General features: G+C 39.8%; 2 protein-coding genes across 4 annotated transcripts in view; both read left to right on the top strand.

Annotated features, from left to right (window-relative positions):
• The first annotated feature begins 252 nt into the window (after positions 1 to 252).
• pxdc1b (PX domain containing 1b) lies at positions 253 to 16227 on the top strand. Of its 2 annotated transcripts, XM_078280376.1 has the most exons (6): positions 253 to 448; positions 661 to 984; positions 9988 to 10079; positions 10240 to 10357; positions 10451 to 10562; positions 13028 to 16227. In XM_078280376.1, the coding sequence occupies exons 2-6, from the start codon at positions 729 to 731 to the stop codon at positions 13149 to 13151; spliced, it is 702 nt and encodes a 233-aa protein (XP_078136502.1). In that variant the 5' UTR covers positions 253 to 448; positions 661 to 728; the 3' UTR covers positions 13152 to 16227. The 2 variants fall into 2 exon arrangements, with proteins under 2 accessions (XP_078136502.1, XP_078136501.1); XM_078280375.1 differs by having other exon boundaries at positions 253 to 984.
• A 2104-nt stretch (positions 16228 to 18331) lies between these two features.
• tmx3b (thioredoxin related transmembrane protein 3b) overlaps positions 18332 to 19766 on the top strand; it is a 36646-nt gene continuing 35211 nt past the window's right edge. For both annotated transcript variants that reach the window (XM_078281164.1, XM_078281165.1), the window contains exons 1-3: positions 18332 to 18430; positions 18682 to 18739; positions 19373 to 19412. In XM_078281164.1, the coding sequence (XP_078137290.1) occupies positions 18397 to 18430; positions 18682 to 18739; positions 19373 to 19412 (132 nt within the window). In that variant the 5' untranslated portion in view covers positions 18332 to 18396. The remainder of the gene's footprint in view (positions 18431 to 18681; positions 18740 to 19372; positions 19413 to 19766) is intronic.

Here is a 19766-nt window from a genome sequence, read left to right on the forward strand (position 1 = left end):
TAGCTGGTACAAGATATTTGAGTTGTTGGACTTTGTGGTTATTTCCAAACATCTAATTTCAAGATTAAGTGTACTGATTTGAGAAAAGATTTGGCAAATGGCTTCAAATCCAGGGTTTAAATAAAGAAAAAGAGCAAAATAAGCAATTGGTCCTCTAAACAAGGATATGGACAGTTTTGTCTTTGTAGCCCTTTGGATTCTTTGCATAATAATAGCCTGTTGTCAAGGAGGGAGGAAGGAGGGAGGTAGGAGAGGGGAGGAAACTGCTGAAAGAAAAGCTTATCCAGAATGTGAAGTGACATGCTCTGGACTTAGGAAACTAACGGAAGACTGGAGCAGGACTTTATACTTTGAGAGATCTTTGGACTTTGGAGATCTTGATTTGATCTCTTCGACGTTTTGCCGAGGATGACAGACAAATAAACTGTTGTTGGATCGATTGACAAATGTGCGGGGGCGGTATCTCTAACTCTAAAGTCTATTTTTTTTTTTCCTCAGATCATGCCACGTTTGAGTTCACGCCTGTGACGGGCTGAGCAAAACATCATCCTCCTCCTGCGTAGCCTTAACACACAGCTGCTGCTGTCAGACAGCTCAGACCGAAAAGTTACTCAAGTTCTCTCTTATTTTCCCGATTTTTTTTTTTTTTTTTTATCTCAGCATCGACTCCTTCAGACCCTGCTGTCCGCCGCCGGCCCGCCCCAGCATGCTGGACTGACGTCTGAGGAATGGCATCGGCTGTGTTTGAAGGCACGTCGCTGGTCAACATGTTTGTCCGGGACTGCTGGGTCAACGGGATCCGGAGACTCATCATCAGCCAGCGGGGAGAGGAAGAGGACTTCTTCGAGATACGGACAGAGTGGTCTGACAGGAACATTTTATACTTAAATCGGAGTTATTCCGATCTGGGGCGGCTGTTTAAAAGACTGCTGGAGTCCTTTCCTGAGGACAGAAGAGAGCTCTCCAAGTCCCCACTGATAGAAGGTTGGTCTGAAGGGAATGTGACAGTTATATGACAGGAAGTGATGGTAGAGCAGTAAATAGCCTACAGTAAGAAAGTATCACAAATGCTATAACTATTAGACAAATATAGCCTACATTTTTTAGGGTTACATTTCAGGGGCGTAGCTGCAAGTTATGGGCCCACATGCGCAGGAGGTGGCAGGGGCCACCCTTAACTTTCTCTGCATCTGCACTAGGGTGCTAGCCTATATTTGATAGGGCTGCAACTAACCATTGAGAAGCAAGAACTAGAAAATATTATCTACTAGATATTATATTAATATAATATCATTAGGCTACAGATATTTTATAAATAAATGTAAGACTTGTTGGAAAGGAAGGTTTTGCATCTTTGGCTCTACCAGACCAGGAAAATGTAGAAGCAAAGTTTTCCTCCCCAGAAGTGGAGGAAGTTTTTTTCCTTTAATTTTTTGTGGATTACAGTCAGACCCTGTTACCTAACAAACTGTGTGAAATACAGTATAACTATAATACATTTTCTAAATGTATGCTTGAGAACCATATAATCATTTATTTCCAGGCACCTCAGCTTTGGATAGATTGAACTTTTAGACATCACTTCAATATAGGGCTTAACTACTAAGATGACTTGATTTATATATTTAGGGCGGCAAAATAAAAGCAGTAAAAACACACTCAACATAATCAATGAGGGTTTAGAGCTTATTTGAACCAACCTGCGTCATGCTTTTGTTTAGACTGGTTAATATTTAACAAAATACACTTTGGGGAGTCACATTAGCAGACCTATCACGTAGCCTAGAGAAAACAAGACCAACATGCTGACAGCATGTTTCTAATCCTGGTCAATATTTAGGAGCTAAAAGGCTGTGAGGTCTATAAGGTCTGGTTTCTCTTCTTTGTGGCCTGAAAGTTGGATTGCCCATGGGAGAATTCCAAAAAGTACCAACACTAATGTGGACATTTGCTCTCTGCATCTGATGCATCATGACTCTTTAGGATGAACGGATAATTGGCTGTTTGAGCAGCTATTTTCTGGTGCTCAGGAACCACCTCAGTTGTGAGGTCACAGGGAGGTGACCGTTTCGGTGCTGTGCCAGCATTGGGCTAAAATCAGAATCGGGTTCATTGCCAAGTAGGTAAGGAATTTACCCTGGTTTTTGGTGCATACGATAAACATATCAAGAGAACATAAACAAGAAAAGCAAAGTACTGCAAAAGTCAAGAAATATAAATGTAGAATAATTCCAATATAAATATGAAAAAAACTACGTAGAAGTAGAATATAACTGTTTTAAAATGAGAGAGCTGTACAGTTTTGTGCAGGATGTACAAAATATATTGACCAGGGGATGTGCCGAGGTTCACATTATGAAGTATACACTCACCTAAAGGATTATTAGGAACACCATACTAATACCGTGTTTGACCCCCTTTCGCCTTCAGAACTGCCTTAATTCTTCGTGGCATTGATTCAACAAGGTGCTGGAAGCATTCTTTAGAAATATTGGCCCATATTGATAGGATAGCGTCTTGCAGTTGATGGAGATTTGTGGGATGCACATCCAGGGCACGAAGCTCCTGTTCCACCACATCCCAAAGATGTTCTATTGGGTTGAGATCTGGTGACTGTGGGGGCCATTTTAGTACAGTGAACTCATTGTCATGTTCAAGAAACCAATTTGAAATGATTCAAGCTTTGTGACATGGTGCATTATTCTGCAGTAGTAGCCATCAGAGGATGGGTACATGGTTGTCATAAAGGGGTGGACATGGTCAGAAACAATGCTCAGGTAGGCTGTGGCATTTAAACGATGCCCAAGAAAACATCCCCCACAGCATTATACCACCACCACCAGCCTGCACAGTGGTAACAAGGCATGACGGATCCATGTTCTCATTCTGTTTACGCCAAATTCTGACTCTACTATCTGAATGTCTCAACAGAAATCGAGACTCATCAGACCAGGCAACATTTTCCAGTCTTCAACTGTCCAATTTTGGTGAGCTCGTGCAAATTGTGGCCTCATTTTCCTATTTTTGAGGCCATGAGTGGTACCCGGTGGGTCTTCTGCTGGTGTAGCCCATCCGCCTCAAGGTTGTGCGTGTTGTGGCTTCACAAATGCTTTGCTGCATACCTCGGTTGTAACGAGTGGTTATTTGAGACAAAGTTGATCTTCTATCAGCTTGGATCAGTCGGCCCAGTCTCTTCTGACTTCTAGCATCAACAAGGCATTTTCGCCCAGAGGACTGCCACTTACTGGATGTTTTTCCTTTTTCAGACCAATCTTTGTAAACCCTAGAAATGGTTGTGCGTGAAAATCCCAATAACTGAGCAGATTGTGAAATACTCAGACCAGCCCGTCTGGCACCAACAACCATGCCACGCTCATAGTTGCTTAGATCACCTTTCTTTCCCATTCTGACATTCAGTTTGGAGTTCAGGAGATTGTCTTGACCAGGACCTCACCCCTAAATGCATTGAAGTAGCTGCCATGTGATTGGTTGATTAGATAATTGCATTAATGAGAAATTTAACAGGTGTTCCTAATAATTCTTTAGGTGAGTGTAAATAGAAAGTGTGCAATCCTTAGAGAAATGTTGTAATTTAACACAGGATTACAGTTCAGTAACATCATTCTGCACTACGCTTTACTCAGACATATCTAGACTACATGTCCAATATCCAATAAAACATGTATCTCCAAATTCTGTGATTTAGATTTATTTTTTGAAGGATTACATTTTTATGTGTGTGCCACAAATTTCCTTTGACATTTTGGAGACATATTTTTCCCATCTTTCACAGAACAAATTAGTTTTTTAGGTTAAGATGCCTGATTCCTTTATTTATTTGTTCTTTAATCTGCCAATGGCGTTTTACTTTGTGCATATAAAACATGAATTACCATTAACCATCCTTGGAAAAACAACTTAATTGACAGGTTTAGATGTTATGAAAACTTTGCTGTGACATCTTCTACAGCAAAGTTTCAGACAAGGCTTTGTAGAGGGCAGACTTTTGCCATATGTAGCCCAACCTATATGGCCCTCAGGGCTTGGATCTTTGACACTGTGGTGCTGTGGCACTTCCAACAGGTTTGGCAGAGCTCCCAACTTGTTCTTGTTTCTTGGCACTTCCCTTTTGTCTCTACCCACTGAGCCTGTACAAATGTTTTGGAAACATCCCTTTAGTGGCGACTGGAAAGCTTTGCTTCCTGCCCGTGCACTGAAATAGCTGACAAGCTTGTTGACAGCTCTCTGCTCTGCTGCTGCCAGTGCAGTCTGCAGTGCATTTTGGGAAGAGACATTTCGGATCTCATGACTCACTTTTTGCTTCTTATTTCAATGTATGTCACTCTTCCGATTACAGCTTTAAGATAAATGGAGCTGTGATATAAGCACTGAAGGAGACATCAGTGTTAACTTTAGTGACTTAAGCTGGTTTGACAATTACATGGATGGATAGAAAACCACAGGGTTAATAACATTCCCCTAATGGCCTTTCTTTAATTCCTACCTCTGTTCAATATTTCATTAGAATCCCCTCTAACTGCCACTCAGATTGAAAATCCCTGTGAAAAAAAAACATTGCTCTGGCCTTTCTCAATCCACTTTGCTCCAGTTTCTGGCTCTGCTCATGTTTTCCTGTTTCTGTGCTGCGTCTAAGCAACAAGGAAGGCGTGCAGAGCGTTCAGACTGATGAGAAAGCGAGACGAGTGGACCTCCCATATTTAGTCCCTCTGGTCTGCGAAGGCCTCTTAACACTTACCTTACATGTGACCCCAGAGTGAACAGAGACAGGAAAAGATTGCTCACATTCCTTGGGAGACAGATTCCACCGGCTGTGTCCGAAATCCCTCCCTCTTACACTTTATCCATTCTCCTACTCTCCATAAGAAATACTCCATAGTGTATTTTTGTACACTATTCTTGGACTTGGTTATCATGGTGCTAATTTACACATCTTTTAAAGGAGGGGCACTGGATTATGTTTTTTTGTAGTGTAAACATTCTGGACACTATCATTGTCCTTCCCTGTTGACAGAATTATAGAATAGATGCATTACATTTAAAGAATGTACAACTTTAATGGTGTTATATTATGGCCACTGAAAATTCTCGTTTCTTTTTGTCTGACAGGTGTCTGTGTGCTTTTGTAGATTACTGTAGTGCCAGGATTAAAGGTATGGATTGACATTTTGAGAAATAAACATATGCGCTGTCTTGTTGAAAGTTGAATGAGAAAATCAATACCAGTCTCATATCTGTCCATAAAATGAAGCTACAGCCAGCAGCTATTTTATTGCCATTACTCAGGACAGTTGTTGGGATGTGGTCATTGTAAAATAACATTCATTTTTAGCCTATATTTTATAGTGCTGCAACTAACCATTGAGACACAAGAACTAGAACATATTTGGCATTTTTGCTTGATAAATGACTCAAATATAAAAATACATAAAAACAGTGCACTAGGTAGCGATTTTGGACACACTGCAACATAAAATAGTGGTAGTTGTACACACGGGATATTAAATGAGTGTAACATAGCCTGGCCTTTTCATGGACATGGATGTTCACTAAGGTTTGATGTCCTCTGCTTGTTGACTCAGACGTCCAGAAATAACACGTTGACCAATCTGTGGAGAGTTAGTGGTTAGATGATAGAGCGTTGGGCTGCTGACATGTGCTTATCAGATCCATGTAGAAGATAGCTGTGAAATAGCTAGTGATTACAGCATCTGATGACTGTTTAGATAATAAGTTTGACGATGACTTGGACACAGTCCAGTTCCTGTTGCATGTTGTGTTATTTCAGCTAATGGATGAAGTGGCTTGTCAGTACGGCATGCTGTCACATAACTAACAGATGGGCCACTTTAGTGTGCAATTAAATCAAATAGGAGGGGGGCGCATACACTGAAATTTCATATGGTATCACTGTAGTACAAACTTGTTGCACTAGGTAGATAAAAGCTGATCTTCCATAGGAGATAATTAAGAGTGAAGGCCATAAAGAAACAATCAAGTTAGACTTACTGGGGGCTGAATAAATAATCTCAGAAAGAAGACCACTGTAGCCAGGAAGCCCATGCAGGAAATAGACTTGTTCACAGGAAATTGGAGGAAATACACTTAGGGACCCTGGTTGAAAAAAACAAAAAAACATAGTTGTGTTTTTGTATCAGTGTCTTTGAAGACATTTTCCAGAAGACAGCCCTGTAATTGTCACAAACATAGCAAATTTGAGATGAAATATACACAAATGAATATTTTATAGTTTTTGGAGATGAAACTCACTGTGCAGCTTTTTTCTTTGCCTGTCTGTTTGGTATTTTGGTGATTTGCCTCGAGTCCCAGTGGGAGGAGAGCTGCAGTAGGAGGGGTGTCACTGTCAATTCAGTGGAGCACTGCAATTGCGGTGTCAAGGTTGATGGCATTTTGTGCCGCCCTCATGCTCGTACCAAATCTGCACTGCCCAGGAGTTTTGTGCCCTTTCTTAGTTGTCGCACATGGACCTCTCCAAAATAGCCCACATCCCTTTTATTTACTGTTTTACCTTCATTATAGATTCTTAGAACCAAAGTCCAACTGCACAGAATAAGGTTTTATTATGATTATGGTAGTCATGCTTTATGAATGAATGATTCTAACCAGCATCTGTTATCCACAGCAGCTTGCTTATTGTATATGAAAGCCTTTCAGCGGATTAACATCTTGTATATCCTTCTGATGGCAGCATGTATGTGTTGAATCTTCGGTCTCTAATTAGAGAGGCGTGCATCGTCAAATTGTAGCTTCACACACCAGATCCACTGTAGTTGCCACCACATTTAAATCTTGCGCAACCAACACCGCGTTGTTGCAAAAATAACCACACATACTTCTCTTTTGCACATCAAGCAAGCCTTTTATACCTTAGTATTCCACACAGTCTGTAAAAAATCCCCTCACCAACAAAACACTAGACCTCATTCCTGATTTTAATTTTATTTGAATGCATTACAGAATCATTTATAAATTCAAATGTGGCTGTTATATATACATTTTGATTCAAAATAAAGTCATGCATCCTTACACAAAACATGGCGACCTCTGAACTCTCAGTATGTCCACAAATATGTATTAAAAAGAGACATAATGTGCTAATGGCAGCATATTTGGGATGCAAAATATTTTGTGACAAGCTCCTCTGGACTTTCCACTCTATGACCAAACTGTCAGTATGCTATGGTGGAGAAAACAGCTTTTTAAGGGGATCAGAGGACTTGTGATGATTGTTACCAGTCCCTAACACACCCTCTGATAACGTATGATAATACGTTCTTCCTAATCCCACCCTGTTCCATGTGCACCCTGGGTGGGCTGTGTGCCTGCACCTAATAATACATAATGTGGACTTCATAACATCAGCGCCCTACATGGCAGGACATAAACTTAACTAATGTGTTTACAAGCATAACAGCTAACAGGACTCGGTGTAGTTTAAAGTCTCTGTGGTGAAGTTATCATCACAGGTTGGTTTCCGGTTAAGATGTTAACTGCTGTTAATTCTCTGAAAAACAACCTTTTCACAAAATGGCGTCCACTGTAACGAACAACAATTAATATAAGGGTTTCCAATATTCTGGACTGGAATTGTCTTCTTTTCTGCTAACCTAGAAGTTGTTTTCTGACTACAGCTACATGAAAACACCCAACTTTCAACATGCAGTCTGTCCAACTGACTTCATTTAACAACACATAAACATCTTAGAGTTTCTCCCTGCATTGATGGACCACACTGTGACACACTCACTGCTTATTAGGTATGCTTTCTTTATGTTTATGATATTAAATATAGTCGCTAAACTTTCAAAAGCTACTTTAACTGTTAAAAACATTACTCACAGCTGTTTGGATATGACAAAACAACAAAATAAATCAGTTTAAGCCCTAAACACTAGAAGAGACCGATTATCAGCCCTGGCCAATTATCGGGACGTTTTTTTGGCAGTTTGCAGATTATCTGTATCTGCGTTTTATTTGCCTGATAGCTGATGAAGTTAATTAATTAAAAGGTGCGCTACTTTGGCTCTGCTACAGCTCTGTCTGTCCCTCTGCTTCGGTTTCACTCACCACTGAGTCTGGCTTAAAGGTGCAGTAGGTAAGACTTTTAAAACTAACTTTCTGTCATATTTGCTGAAACTGACCCTGTGTGTAGAACTACATGAAGCAGGTAATAAAAAATATCCGGCTCCTCTGGCACCACCTACAGCCTGTAGTGCGTCTTGCAAAAATCCACCGCTCCCTGTTTAGATGCACCAATCAGGGCCAGGGGGGTGTGTCTTAACTGCATGTCAATCACTGCTCATGCACACGCATGCATTCTCCCTTGTGGGAGGAGGGGCTTAGGAGACCGTTTTGGGCTTTAGCGGAAAGGTGGGAGGGACTGAGAAGTTGTCGATGTTCAAATGTTTTGGCTAAGTCCTGGATCTTTGCAGTCCTACCTACAGCACCTTTTAATGTCCCGCCCACAACATTATCTGACTAACTTTTACTGGGTATTATGTTCAAAGTTTCTAATTTATTAAATAATACAGTAGCTTAAAACATTTAAACAAGTTGTGTTGGAGTTTGTAAATTCCAAACTCTTAATTTTGACTTGTATGAGGTTCAGGCTGGGCGAGAGTCTGACTTGGTTCCTAGCGGTGATTTAACTGCCCTATCACTCTTCACATCCCCCTGGGTATGATGGCATCACTGCTGGCCATTATAAATAGATGAGACTGACTGTGCACAGTGTTGCTGTAGGCTCTCTTACTCAGTACTTCCATGTTACAGTAACCGCTGTGTGACTGCGTTTTGTCTGTAGCACTAACATGAGACAGAGACTCATCACTGTGGCTGCAGTCTTCATCATTATTCGTACCACATCCCTTTGTCAGCATGGCAGTAAATGTATCGCTGACTGCTCGCTCACATGGGCGGCAGCCTTGTGTTGCTCAAAGTGCTGATTTTACACTCCCACTGCTTCTTAAATTGCATTCCAACTGTAGTGTTATGCGGGGTTAAGATGTTATTGTGTAGCTTTTCTCTCTCTATACCTGTTAATACTTTCCTCCGTTATTACTGCTATCGTACAAATGTTTGCAATTACACTGGCAGTGTTCACAGCATCACATTGTGTTCTTGTTCTAAAGATAAAAAAAAAGTCTATTTTTTCCATCCTCCTACTTTGGATAAATATCAGGGAGCATTGTTAATTAAAAGGCTACTGTATCAAACGGACTACTGCCTTTTCACTTGCATTTGTGGCAACCTTTTTTCAAGACTAGCGATACATTCAGACCTGTCTGGCTTTTTGTGGCCTGAAAAGATAAGTCTGGTGGCAGTAAAGGTCAAAGCAGCTGCTCTTTTTCTATCACACAGGCTCAGAAATACGGTACTTGGACTAAACATTTCAAAATCCCCTAAAGCGACACACACACAGAACGTCGAACATGTGTTGTTTTTGACTCTCTGCAGAAGAACAATTTTGTTTCAAAAGAAGCTGGAGGCAGCAAAAAAAAAAACACCGCTGGCTAAACTATTAAAAAATGGCGGGTTTGTTCAGGAAACCCCGGTCTGGCGCTAGCAATGATGACGCAGTGATTAGTGACGATTCTCTCTGACTAATGAGTAGTCTGCAGGTTTTCACGTCACCTTTTGGTATCGCCTCAGCTCACTTTGAACCTGGACGAAGGTGGTACTAAAAAAAGTACCCGTTAGCTAGTACCAGGTACTTTTTTTCGTAATGGAAAACCAAAAAAGTAGAGTAGAGGCGAGTCGAGCAGGTACCATGTAATGGAAAAACGCCAATACACTCTGAATTTATAAGCTTCACAAAGATAGGATTAATTGCAAAACCATTGTGTTGAATTACATTAGATTCCAAAAAGGGTATCTAATAACTAACTGTTTATAAAAATCCTCACGCTAGAGCTGATGATTTCAGATGTTCATATTTATTTGTTTCAGGGCTGGTAAAAATCAAAGAGGCAAACGACATTGAGGAGAAATTAAATGAGGTGGAAAGACTACTGAAGAATGCCATCAACATGCCGTGCAAGGTAGGTACCTCAACTAAAACCCTTCGAATATATCAGTACTTTATTAGCATGTTCACTGTACATTTAAGATTTTCATAATAACTCATACTTGAGGGTAAAAGGTAGATGTTTGGAAACTTACAACTACGTAGACTAGATGACTAAAGACCTGGCTCCACAGTATTCCAGGTCAGAGGTGATGTTGACTTTCTTTGAGCGATCACCACTGGATCAGGTGCTGAGGAATGACAAAGTCCACCGAATCCAGCCGTGCTTTCAGAGTCCAATCAAGATATCGGGTATATATCTAGTATTGTTTTGTAACACAAATGGAGCCACTGTTGACATCCCTAATGTCATGACGACTTAACCGGCACTCTGTACCTTTTTAGAAATCATGCGGTCAAATGGATTCTGTCTGGCCAATACAGAAACCATCGTATTTGATCACAGTCTCCCTGAAGAAAAAGAGAGACCCTCATCCACAGACTCTGTAGAAGATACGTAAGTAATCAGACCACTCCTCTATATTTCTGCGTTTGTCTTATTAGGGCCCGAGCGCCGACAGCGGCGAAGGCCCTATTGAAACTGAAGGAATTATTATTTTTTCTTTCTTTCTTTCTTTCTTTCTGCAAATGAATCGCCTTTTTGAGGGGCTTAACATACTCAAAAACTCACCAAAATTAGCAGTCACATCAATCCTGGTGAAAATGTACGTATTTCAAAGGTTTCGGGAATAGGCGCACAAAAATGGCTCGCTAGCGCCCCCCTACGAAGTTAAAAGAATTTAGCCCCTGCAGTACGTTTAACGTAGACTAACGAAACTTGGTGCACATATATTGCATGTCAAGACGTACAAAACAGCTCTTTGGAGCCATACCCTAAACCCAACAGGAAGTCCGCCATTTTGAATTGAAAGTTCGAAATTAGTGCGATTTTCATTTCCACATGTCGTACTTTAACAAACTCCTCCTAGAGATTTCATCCGATCTACTTCATATTTGGTCTGTGCCATCGTAAGACCTTAAAGAGGAAAAGTTATTAAAAGAAAAACTTTTCGTCATAGAGAATGGCCGTGGCGGGGTGGCCATTTTGTGTGTTTCGCCATCGAAACAGGAAGTGTGTGTAACTTGAGTGTACACTGTCCAATCGGCTCGAAACTTTTCAGGATTCGTAAGAGTCTGACAGGCCGATATTGGCTCAAAGTCACAGCGCCCCCTAGTGGCAACAGGAAGTAGGCCTAAAAGTCAAGGTGCTATACTTTAACGAACTCCTCCTAGAGATTTCATCAGATCAACTTCAAATTCGGTCTGTCATCTAAAGACCTAATCGATGAAAAGTTATCAAAAGCAAAACTTTTCGTCCAACGGTGTGGGAGTGGCGTGGCGGCCATTTTGAGCATTTATCGATGAACGAAGAAGTTGTTGTAACTTTAGTGTGCATTGTCCAATTTGGCCGAAATTTCCCACGATTGACAAGGGTCAAGGCCTGAGGACATCTACTGGCCAAAATTGACTTTTGGTCATAGCGCCCCCCGCTAGCAACAGGAAATCAGCCTTATATGACAAACATCATCCGATTTACATGAAACTTATAATGTGTGGTCTACATGTGCTACTGAGCCGCCCCCTATATTTTAACCACGCCCACTTACTCAGGCCATGCCCTATTTCAAAACAGTACAAAACCAATAAAGAGAATAAAATAAATGAAAATAAATAAATGAAAATAAATAAATAAATATAGTAAAGTGTGTGTGTGTGTGTGGGGTGGGGGGGCAGGAGGCGGTATTGGGAAGTACAAGTCTACAATTTTTTATTTTATAGATTTTTATCTTTGGGGTAGATCTTATTCCATTTGTATGTTTGATTTTTGATTGTAAAGGTTCATTTTTCCATGTCTGAAGTTTGCTCTATTGTTGAGCATTTCTTTTTCATAGATTACTCTTAGATTGGTTCCAAAGAATTTCAAAAAAATCATGCCATGAGGCCGATTATAAACCCAGAGTGAGTGAGAAGACCCAGCAGCAAGATGGTTGCAGTTTAACACAAATGACCTGCTTGTTTTCTACAAATATTAGGACTTCCATGTTTTTGGTCTTGAGTGTACAGTAAATGTTTTGGTGACTGTGGAAGTCTTTGAATGTGACCCAACCCCAGGACACTCCGCCCCCACAGGAAGCGTGTCTGTGCACCCCTTCCTTCCCTGGGTGTGTGTAGGAAGCAAAAGAGGAACACATTCCTCTTGGTATTTCTTTTCTTGTTCTAGCAAGAAGTATTTATTGGTTATTGTAAACAATTAACACAAGGCCTTAAGGCTAGACAGGCAAAAACCTACTTTTTCACATACCTTTTGAGATTTTTGGCTATTTTGTTTCCATAACATGTCTTCTTTCAGACTAGTGGAAAGAAAACTAACAAAATACACATTTAGGTGTTTATTTCACTAAACTTTGTGTATTTGCATCATATCTTTAAAGGCCATTTTCTCAAAATGAGTTTTTTCTCTCATACTCGATAAATCTCCACTTACATACACTTACATACTTTCCCGTTTTATTCCTATCTATATTCTAAAGGTTTTTACAGAGGTGTTTGTTCATATATCACTTATAGTCTGATTTATATAACATTTTATTCCTAGAAATGTTTTTTTTTGTATGGCTGTCGACAGTATTTTATGCAGTGATAAAAAGAGATATTCAAAATTTCCTCTGTAAAAACGTTTGGCTCTAATATGTCAACAAAATAAAACAAGAATTTTAAACCTGGGCTCATTCAATGTTCAGATGTCTGTTCTGGAAATAATTTGCATATTTAGACTTAAAGAAAACTTGTAAGACAAAATACAATTGACTAATAAGTTAAATAACTGGGGAAAGTTTCATAGCGATATCTACTGTTCCTATCTTTAGACTAACCGGTCTATCCCGTCCTTGGAGTAATTTTGTCTTTGATTTATGTTTCCAGGTATGAGGATGGAACAGAGTTTTTGCCAATGGAAGCAGACCTGTGTGATGAGGAAACAGAAGCGTATGTCACCAACCTTTCCTACTACCATCTGGTCCCATTTGAAACTGACATCCTGGAATGAACAACTGATGCCTGTTGATGGACATCTGATGCTGTCATTGAGGAATATATACTCTTAAATGGAACCTATAGCTATGCAACGCTGCATATAGCTGCTCCAAGTAAATGCTGCTTATCCTAGCAAACTCTAGAGTTGCTTGTCGCCCATTTTGGAGTGGGGCAGATGTACAGTGCGCACCAAAATATTGGAAGAATGCAACAGCTGCACCACTACTTTGTTTTTGCCACTTCGAGCGACGTCATCACCAGTGTGCCTCATTCAGAGCCTTACTTGAGTGTGTCAAGAAGAAACAGGATGGTCTTTATACTGGCTACAGAGGGCTTTCACGTGTTGTTACACAACCTGTGGCAGCAGCAATGGAGGTTCTTGAGTCCTGAGGCAGATGCAAACAGCTGGAGAGGTTTCAAAACATGCAGCTTGACCACTTCAAAAGTATTCATCAAACACATTGTCTGTGGTTTGGAGTGTGAGTGCAACCAGAGTAGGGTTGGGCATCGTTTGGATTTTAACAATTCTGATTCCAATTCCGATTCTTCCTTTCGATTCCGGTTCTTATCGATTCTTGATTCCGATTCTTTGAGGGGTGGAGTTGAAACGGGTCACATGCTTATTTTCACAAATAAGAGGAAAGTTTTATTTGATTCAGTGGTGGTTTGCAGGTTTACAGCGCTTTTTCAATGTAAAATAAAGCCACACTAGAGCGCTGCTTACTGTGCTCCAAGGCTGCATCACAACAAGAGCCTGGCCGGTACGGAACCCAAAAGTTGCGCATATTAAATTGGGAAGCAATGACCGAATTTGAAACCAAGTCCTCTAAACGATTCCAAGCGATTCCAATAAAGAAACGATTCTACTGGAATCGTAATTTTTGAAACGATTGCAAGTAGGAATCGGTTCTCGATGCCCAATCCTAAACCAGAGAGGGGAGGGCCACACGGCAGCCTACAGTATTGGACCTTTCACACTTAGAAATGTAGCTGAATCGACCAGCACACCTTCTTTTTCTATCTCAATTGTTTTATCTGTCGTGTTTATCCTCCATAATGGCATCGGCCCGGTTTGCCAGGAGATATGTGACGCACATCTGCAAAGGCTATTGTCTTCTCATTGAAACTGCTCCCTGATGTTTTATCCACAGTGTTACCACTCTGGTGTTTTATTCCTGTAGGAATACAGTAAGCTGTCACAAAGATATGTGTATAATATTTGTTTATGGTGCACTTTCCAGCATGTAGGGACTTTTTTTGTTTGTAAAAGACCAGCTTGAAATGTATGGGATGATTCCTGTTTTGTTGCTGTGATATGCAGTTGGTTTTACGTTTAACGTGAGAAGTTTCACTACAAATAAACATAAAAGAATAGAAGTCAAGGGGCAAATTTTGTCCATAGTCTTCTGGTTTTTAGCATAAAAAAATAAAGTTAATGGAGCGAGAATAATGACGCTTTTATGCTAATCGACTCACTTGGTTTTTGGATTACTGTGGAATTAAAGAATATAAAAGAAATTTTAAGTGTATCATTTTGTTGCAACTTTCCAGAGTCAGAACGTAATGCTGCCTCTTTGGATGTTGGAATTTTCTTTATGAAGTTTTGTCTGAATAATAAAGTACAGTATAATATGTGTTTGTTATATTGACGATAATGTTGCTTATTTTATGTTTATAAACAAATAATTTGATATATCAGAGCGTAGATTGAGTGTTGCCATTATGTGGACAGCTAAATCATCTCACTGCTGTTGTTGCCATGAGATGAGTGATGAAATAGGCCAAAGACAGCTTTGTTTTTTGGGTCAATGGAGGTCATACAGTGTCTGACCCGTTCTGTAAGATGACGTGTGTGGGTTCAGTCAGACAGCTGACTGTGGGAGTCTGCAGCTCGGCCTGCGATGGCGGAACAAGTCTTCTCTTTATTTAAGAAGACAAATGACCTTGCTGTACTAAAACTTTCTATAGAAAAAGTTGTGTCAAATAATTAAACCCTCGATTCAAATTCATGCCTTTTGTATGTTTTCTCGGTTACTTTCACTTCTCGTGGCGCCTTTTATGAAACTATGGAACTCCGTGAAGCATTACTTTTGTTTTGAATGCAAGTGAAAGGCAAATAAAGTGTATATTTGTGTAGGGTTGACTGTAAGGAAGTCATCTATATTCATTGTTTTGACAGTTTTGTCAATGCAGAAGTCATTATGGCCTTACAGTGTGGGCTAACAGCTTGTGTCCACGTTCCTGCCCCTCCAAATACAAAAGGCATTCAACCCTCACAAACTTGGCACGCACGGCTTCAACTAGACGATCCTCCGCATGAGACTATTTAGTAACACAGTCATGATCACCATTCACCCCATGAGAAAGTACAGCTCTTTCTCACGGTGTGAAACTATTTCATGCTTCTTTTTGTTTTTCTCTTTTCTCCAAGAATGACGTCTTGAATTGGAGGATATTCGTTGGACATAAAAGTTTCAGTTGAAAAAGTCAGCGTACATAATCGGAATGATTAATATGATTCAGTAGAAATTCTGATGTTTATTAAAGGCTGTATGAGTTCATATTTAAAGATCAAATATGTATTTAGACCTCTGTCTATCTTAAGACCCTTTGCAGGCTGAGTAATGTATTATAAATATTCTGCCACAGTCTCTCAGATGTTATGACTAAAATGGTACTCATCTGATGTTTTATTAACATATCAATATGCCAATCATGCCAGCCAGAGGGTGTGAGGATTCATAGGAGGACAGTGTGACAGATTATATGAAAATAATATTACACAACATTTTTTAACTATTTTGTAAACTCCAGCCACTATGTGAAGCTAACCATTTTATGCCTTGCAATTTCATTTAAGTGCTCATGTGTTATGTGAGATTTTTGTGTGTGTAAATATGTAAAAAGGGTTGAATGAAGATAATCTTAATTTTGAAAATGAATGTGAATGTTTATGTGGTAATGTTTTTAAAGCTATTCAGACAGTATTAGATACAAATTATTATTGTTATTATTATTATTATTATTATTATTATTATTATTCTCAAAACAAATACAGTATGTTTCCAATAAAAGAAATGTCCATGTGATATTTTGTGTGGAATTGATGATGGAAACACATTTAGTGGTCCAGAGGCCAGTACATTTGCTCAGGTACTGTATTTGAGTACAATTTCAACGTACCTTTACTTGGGTATTTCCATTTTATGCCTATACAATACTTCTTCTTCTCTACATTTCAGAGGGAAATGTTCTCTTTCTACCACATTTATCTGACAGCTACTGTAGTTATATTACAGATGTATCGTACAAAACATATGGTCATTTTTTATAAAATATAATACAAAACATATGTCAAATAAAATAGCAGTCCCTCCTCGTTGACAGCTGCTTACATGTGCTTCAGTAATAATAACAATCATGTATTGATTTAGATATTAATATGCAATGATAGAACAGGGGCCATTCTGCCTGGCTGGATTACCAACAGGGCAAAACAGGCGCCTGCTCTGGGGGCCCAAACACTCAGGGGCCTCAGAAGCTCTGGGTTATTAAACACCCAACTGGGCACTGCAGTCAGTGTGATGAGAAGGAAACAGTGGAGCATGTCCTGATTTCATGCAGCAAGTATAAGAAGGGTCATGGTTGCAGGACTACAAAAGTTAAAAAATCTGTATAAATCAGGGTCAAAGATGCGCTTGGTAGTGGGTTCACCGTAAAAGTATATTTAAATTTTTGAAAACCCCCGGTTTAATTAAAAAGTTGTAATGGGATATAATAATAGCTGACGGTTAGTACCAACAAGAGGCAGTAATGCACCATATGGGATGCCAACTGCCGTAAAACCCTAAAGACAAATAAGAATGTACTGTATTTATATAGCGCTTTTGTCTTAACGGCTATCAAAGAGGAACCATTCACACAGGCTAAGGTGCCACCTGCTCATCAGATAAACACTCACATTTACACTCCGATGGCGCAGCATCGGGGGCAACTCGGGGTTCAGTGTCTTGCCCAAGGACACATTGAACTGCAGGGCCAGGGATCGAAACCACCAACCTTCCGATCAGTAGGCGACCGCTCTTACTACCTGAGCCACAGCCGCCCAAGAAGAAGAAGAAGATGATGAAGAAGATGAGTTTACATACATTCTCTGCTGATTGGGTATCACCTGTGACACAGCCAATAAACGATAGGGAGACAACCCACCAAACGAGGGAAAACATATTTCAAAGCCGTTGCACGCTGTTTCACACCGTTCAGAGGAAACATGTTGTTCAACACGGAAACTGATTGAACGTGGGTTCACTGCATGTCAACTGGAAAATGGATACATTTGTGCCACTAAAGAAAATCAGCTAAACTGGGTCCTGCATCATTACCTAGTCTTACCAAATCTAGTTTTATTACATTTGTTATTTCAGTTTATATTGTATTGGTTGGTTTCTGGGTCTCCTGGTATATGATGAAGCTGCCATGTTGTGTCTTTTGTGTGCACTGCACATGATGGGCCACAGGACACATAGGCTACACAATGCACAGAGGGTGGTAGATGTGGAGTACTTTAATACCTACATAGCACATTTTGCTAATAACACTTAAGTATTATTTTGAATGCAGGACTGTATTTGTAATGGAGTATTACTAAATGTACCTACAGTAAGTAATGGACATAGTCAGTGTATTTGGCCAGTTGCCCGTTTTAATGATCTTAGAGCGCCACCTTGTGGTGAGTATCAACAGTTATGCTATAGTTATAGTATCATTGTGTCATAATTTAATACAGTTACTGTGTGATAAAGATATGATTGATTGCAAATAAAAGCAAAATATAAATGTAATTAATTTCTTATGATGTTCTTTTTAGCTCCTGGTTCAAACAAAATGCTCTGATATGTTTGAAAAAGTCAAAATATGGGAAACAACATCATTTTGTTGTTGTTGGACTCCACAATAAATAATATGCAGCCGTTTCGTCAATCTTTTTTGAAAAACATTCAAATATATGTACCCAAAATTATGGGACAGGGAAACAAGAATTTGAATTTAAATAAATAATTAAAAATAATATAATAATAATAATAAAAAATGGTTTGATAGTATGATTAGTTTTACACAATATGTAATCTTTCATTTTTATGAACAAACGTTCAGCCGTTGCTGTCTGAAGCAGTCGGCAGTCTGCGTAACCCCGCGCATGCGCAGACTAGCTCGATTTTAGCATCTATATTTCCTGCTTGCTGTCTCCACTCGAAGCGATGGCAGAAGTGAAAGCTTCCCTGATTTGTGGCGGTACGTTCACTTTTTTATTCATATACATTTAATGCTACACCATACCTGTCATCACTATATCTGTTAAAATGACCCTTAAAGCTCCTGTTGTCGAAACTGTGAGGGGAAATTGATGCTCGTGTTAGCAGGACGAGCTTTAGCCTGGGGATGCTTCAGTCATGAGGTTTTAGGCTGGAGAAGAGAGACTGTAAAGCTCTTGTTAACGTTAAAATAACATGTTGTGCGATTTAATTCCTGTCTTAATGTTACAGTTATAGCGGCTTTCCTGTCTTCGGCCGCGCTTGCATTTGTTGAAGATCTAGATGACACGTAAGTGATGCACCCCTGCTTCAATATTTCACCTTCCTGCTGCTGTGACATTATAACGTGCTCATGCATTAATATACAGTTTATGTGCTCATGCAATGCAACTTCCGAATAACGCTTTACCAACAGCCTTGATGTGGGTACAATGGTACAAATCAGAGTTTAGTTCAGTGCTTACTTCTTCTCTGTTAGAGGAGAAACCTATATCAAGTTTTTTTTTACTTGCATTTAATGCAATTTGTAACCATATTTTTAAGGGTTCATCCCATTTTTTCCAAAGTGCTAGATGATTGTAATTAAACAGAAAAAAAAAACATGATTTCATCTCAATTTTCCAGTTGCACAGTGCTTTTTAATTGGATGCCTGTGGTGGGAATTCTGTAGAGATTTAGTCTCTTGTGTTTTTGTGTTTGAGAGTCTCTTTCTGTAATTACTGTAGGGGGGCTTTTTCTGCAGCTTCCTTAAGATTATTACCCTCGCATCCACATAACTTGAACAGTAATTGTTCTTCTGTCTGCTCTGGCATTATTTCTTTATGTTTTAATATGTAGTACACATCTTGTAATGTCATTCAGTATAAAGTATATAGCATATGGTTAACTTTTTTTAACTGTTATTCGTTCTTCTTTTTGACAGATTTAAAGACACCAGAGTGAATGATGTCTGGCTGGTTGATGTGAGTCTGACACACACACACACACACACACACACACACACACACACACACACACACACACACACAAAGTAGTCTGGGTCTATTCAGCTATGCTTTACTTCATATACAGCACGCCACTGTCCGGATCATCCCTTGCGGAAGTGGCAGCAGTCGTGGTGGGATGTAGGAGGGCGGGGGCCGGAGGGGGTGTGCAGACTGTCCTCTGTGTTTGTGATTAGAGAATGAGAAGTCATGCATGCCAGGCAAAGCCAGGGGGCTCGGAGGGGTTTATATCAGAGTTTGTGTCTGGGTCCATAAAAGCAAATCAAGCTTGAGCACCAAAGCTGCTTTCACTCCTAGTTTGGGTTGCAGGAG

Source organism: Sander vitreus, chromosome 22, assembly GCF_031162955.1.
Source record: "Sander vitreus isolate 19-12246 chromosome 22, sanVit1, whole genome shotgun sequence".
Taxonomy (NCBI): Eukaryota; Metazoa; Chordata; class Actinopteri; order Perciformes; family Percidae; genus Sander; species Sander vitreus.

What these genes read in the sequence shown, in the direction of transcription:
- pxdc1b (XM_078280375.1), top strand. Translation starts at nt 729, where the DNA reads ATGGCATCGGCTGTGTTTGAAGGCACGTCGCTGGTCAACATGTTTGTC. An exon ending in CAAGTCCCCACTGATAGAAG is followed by an intron (nt 985 to 9,987) that starts GTTGGTCTGAAG and finishes TATTTGTTTCAG; the next exon opens with GGCTGGTAAAAATCAAAGAG. An exon ending in ACAGACTCTGTAGAAGATAC is followed by an intron (nt 10,563 to 13,027) that starts GTAAGTAATCAG and finishes TTATGTTTCCAG; the next exon opens with GTATGAGGATGGAACAGAGT.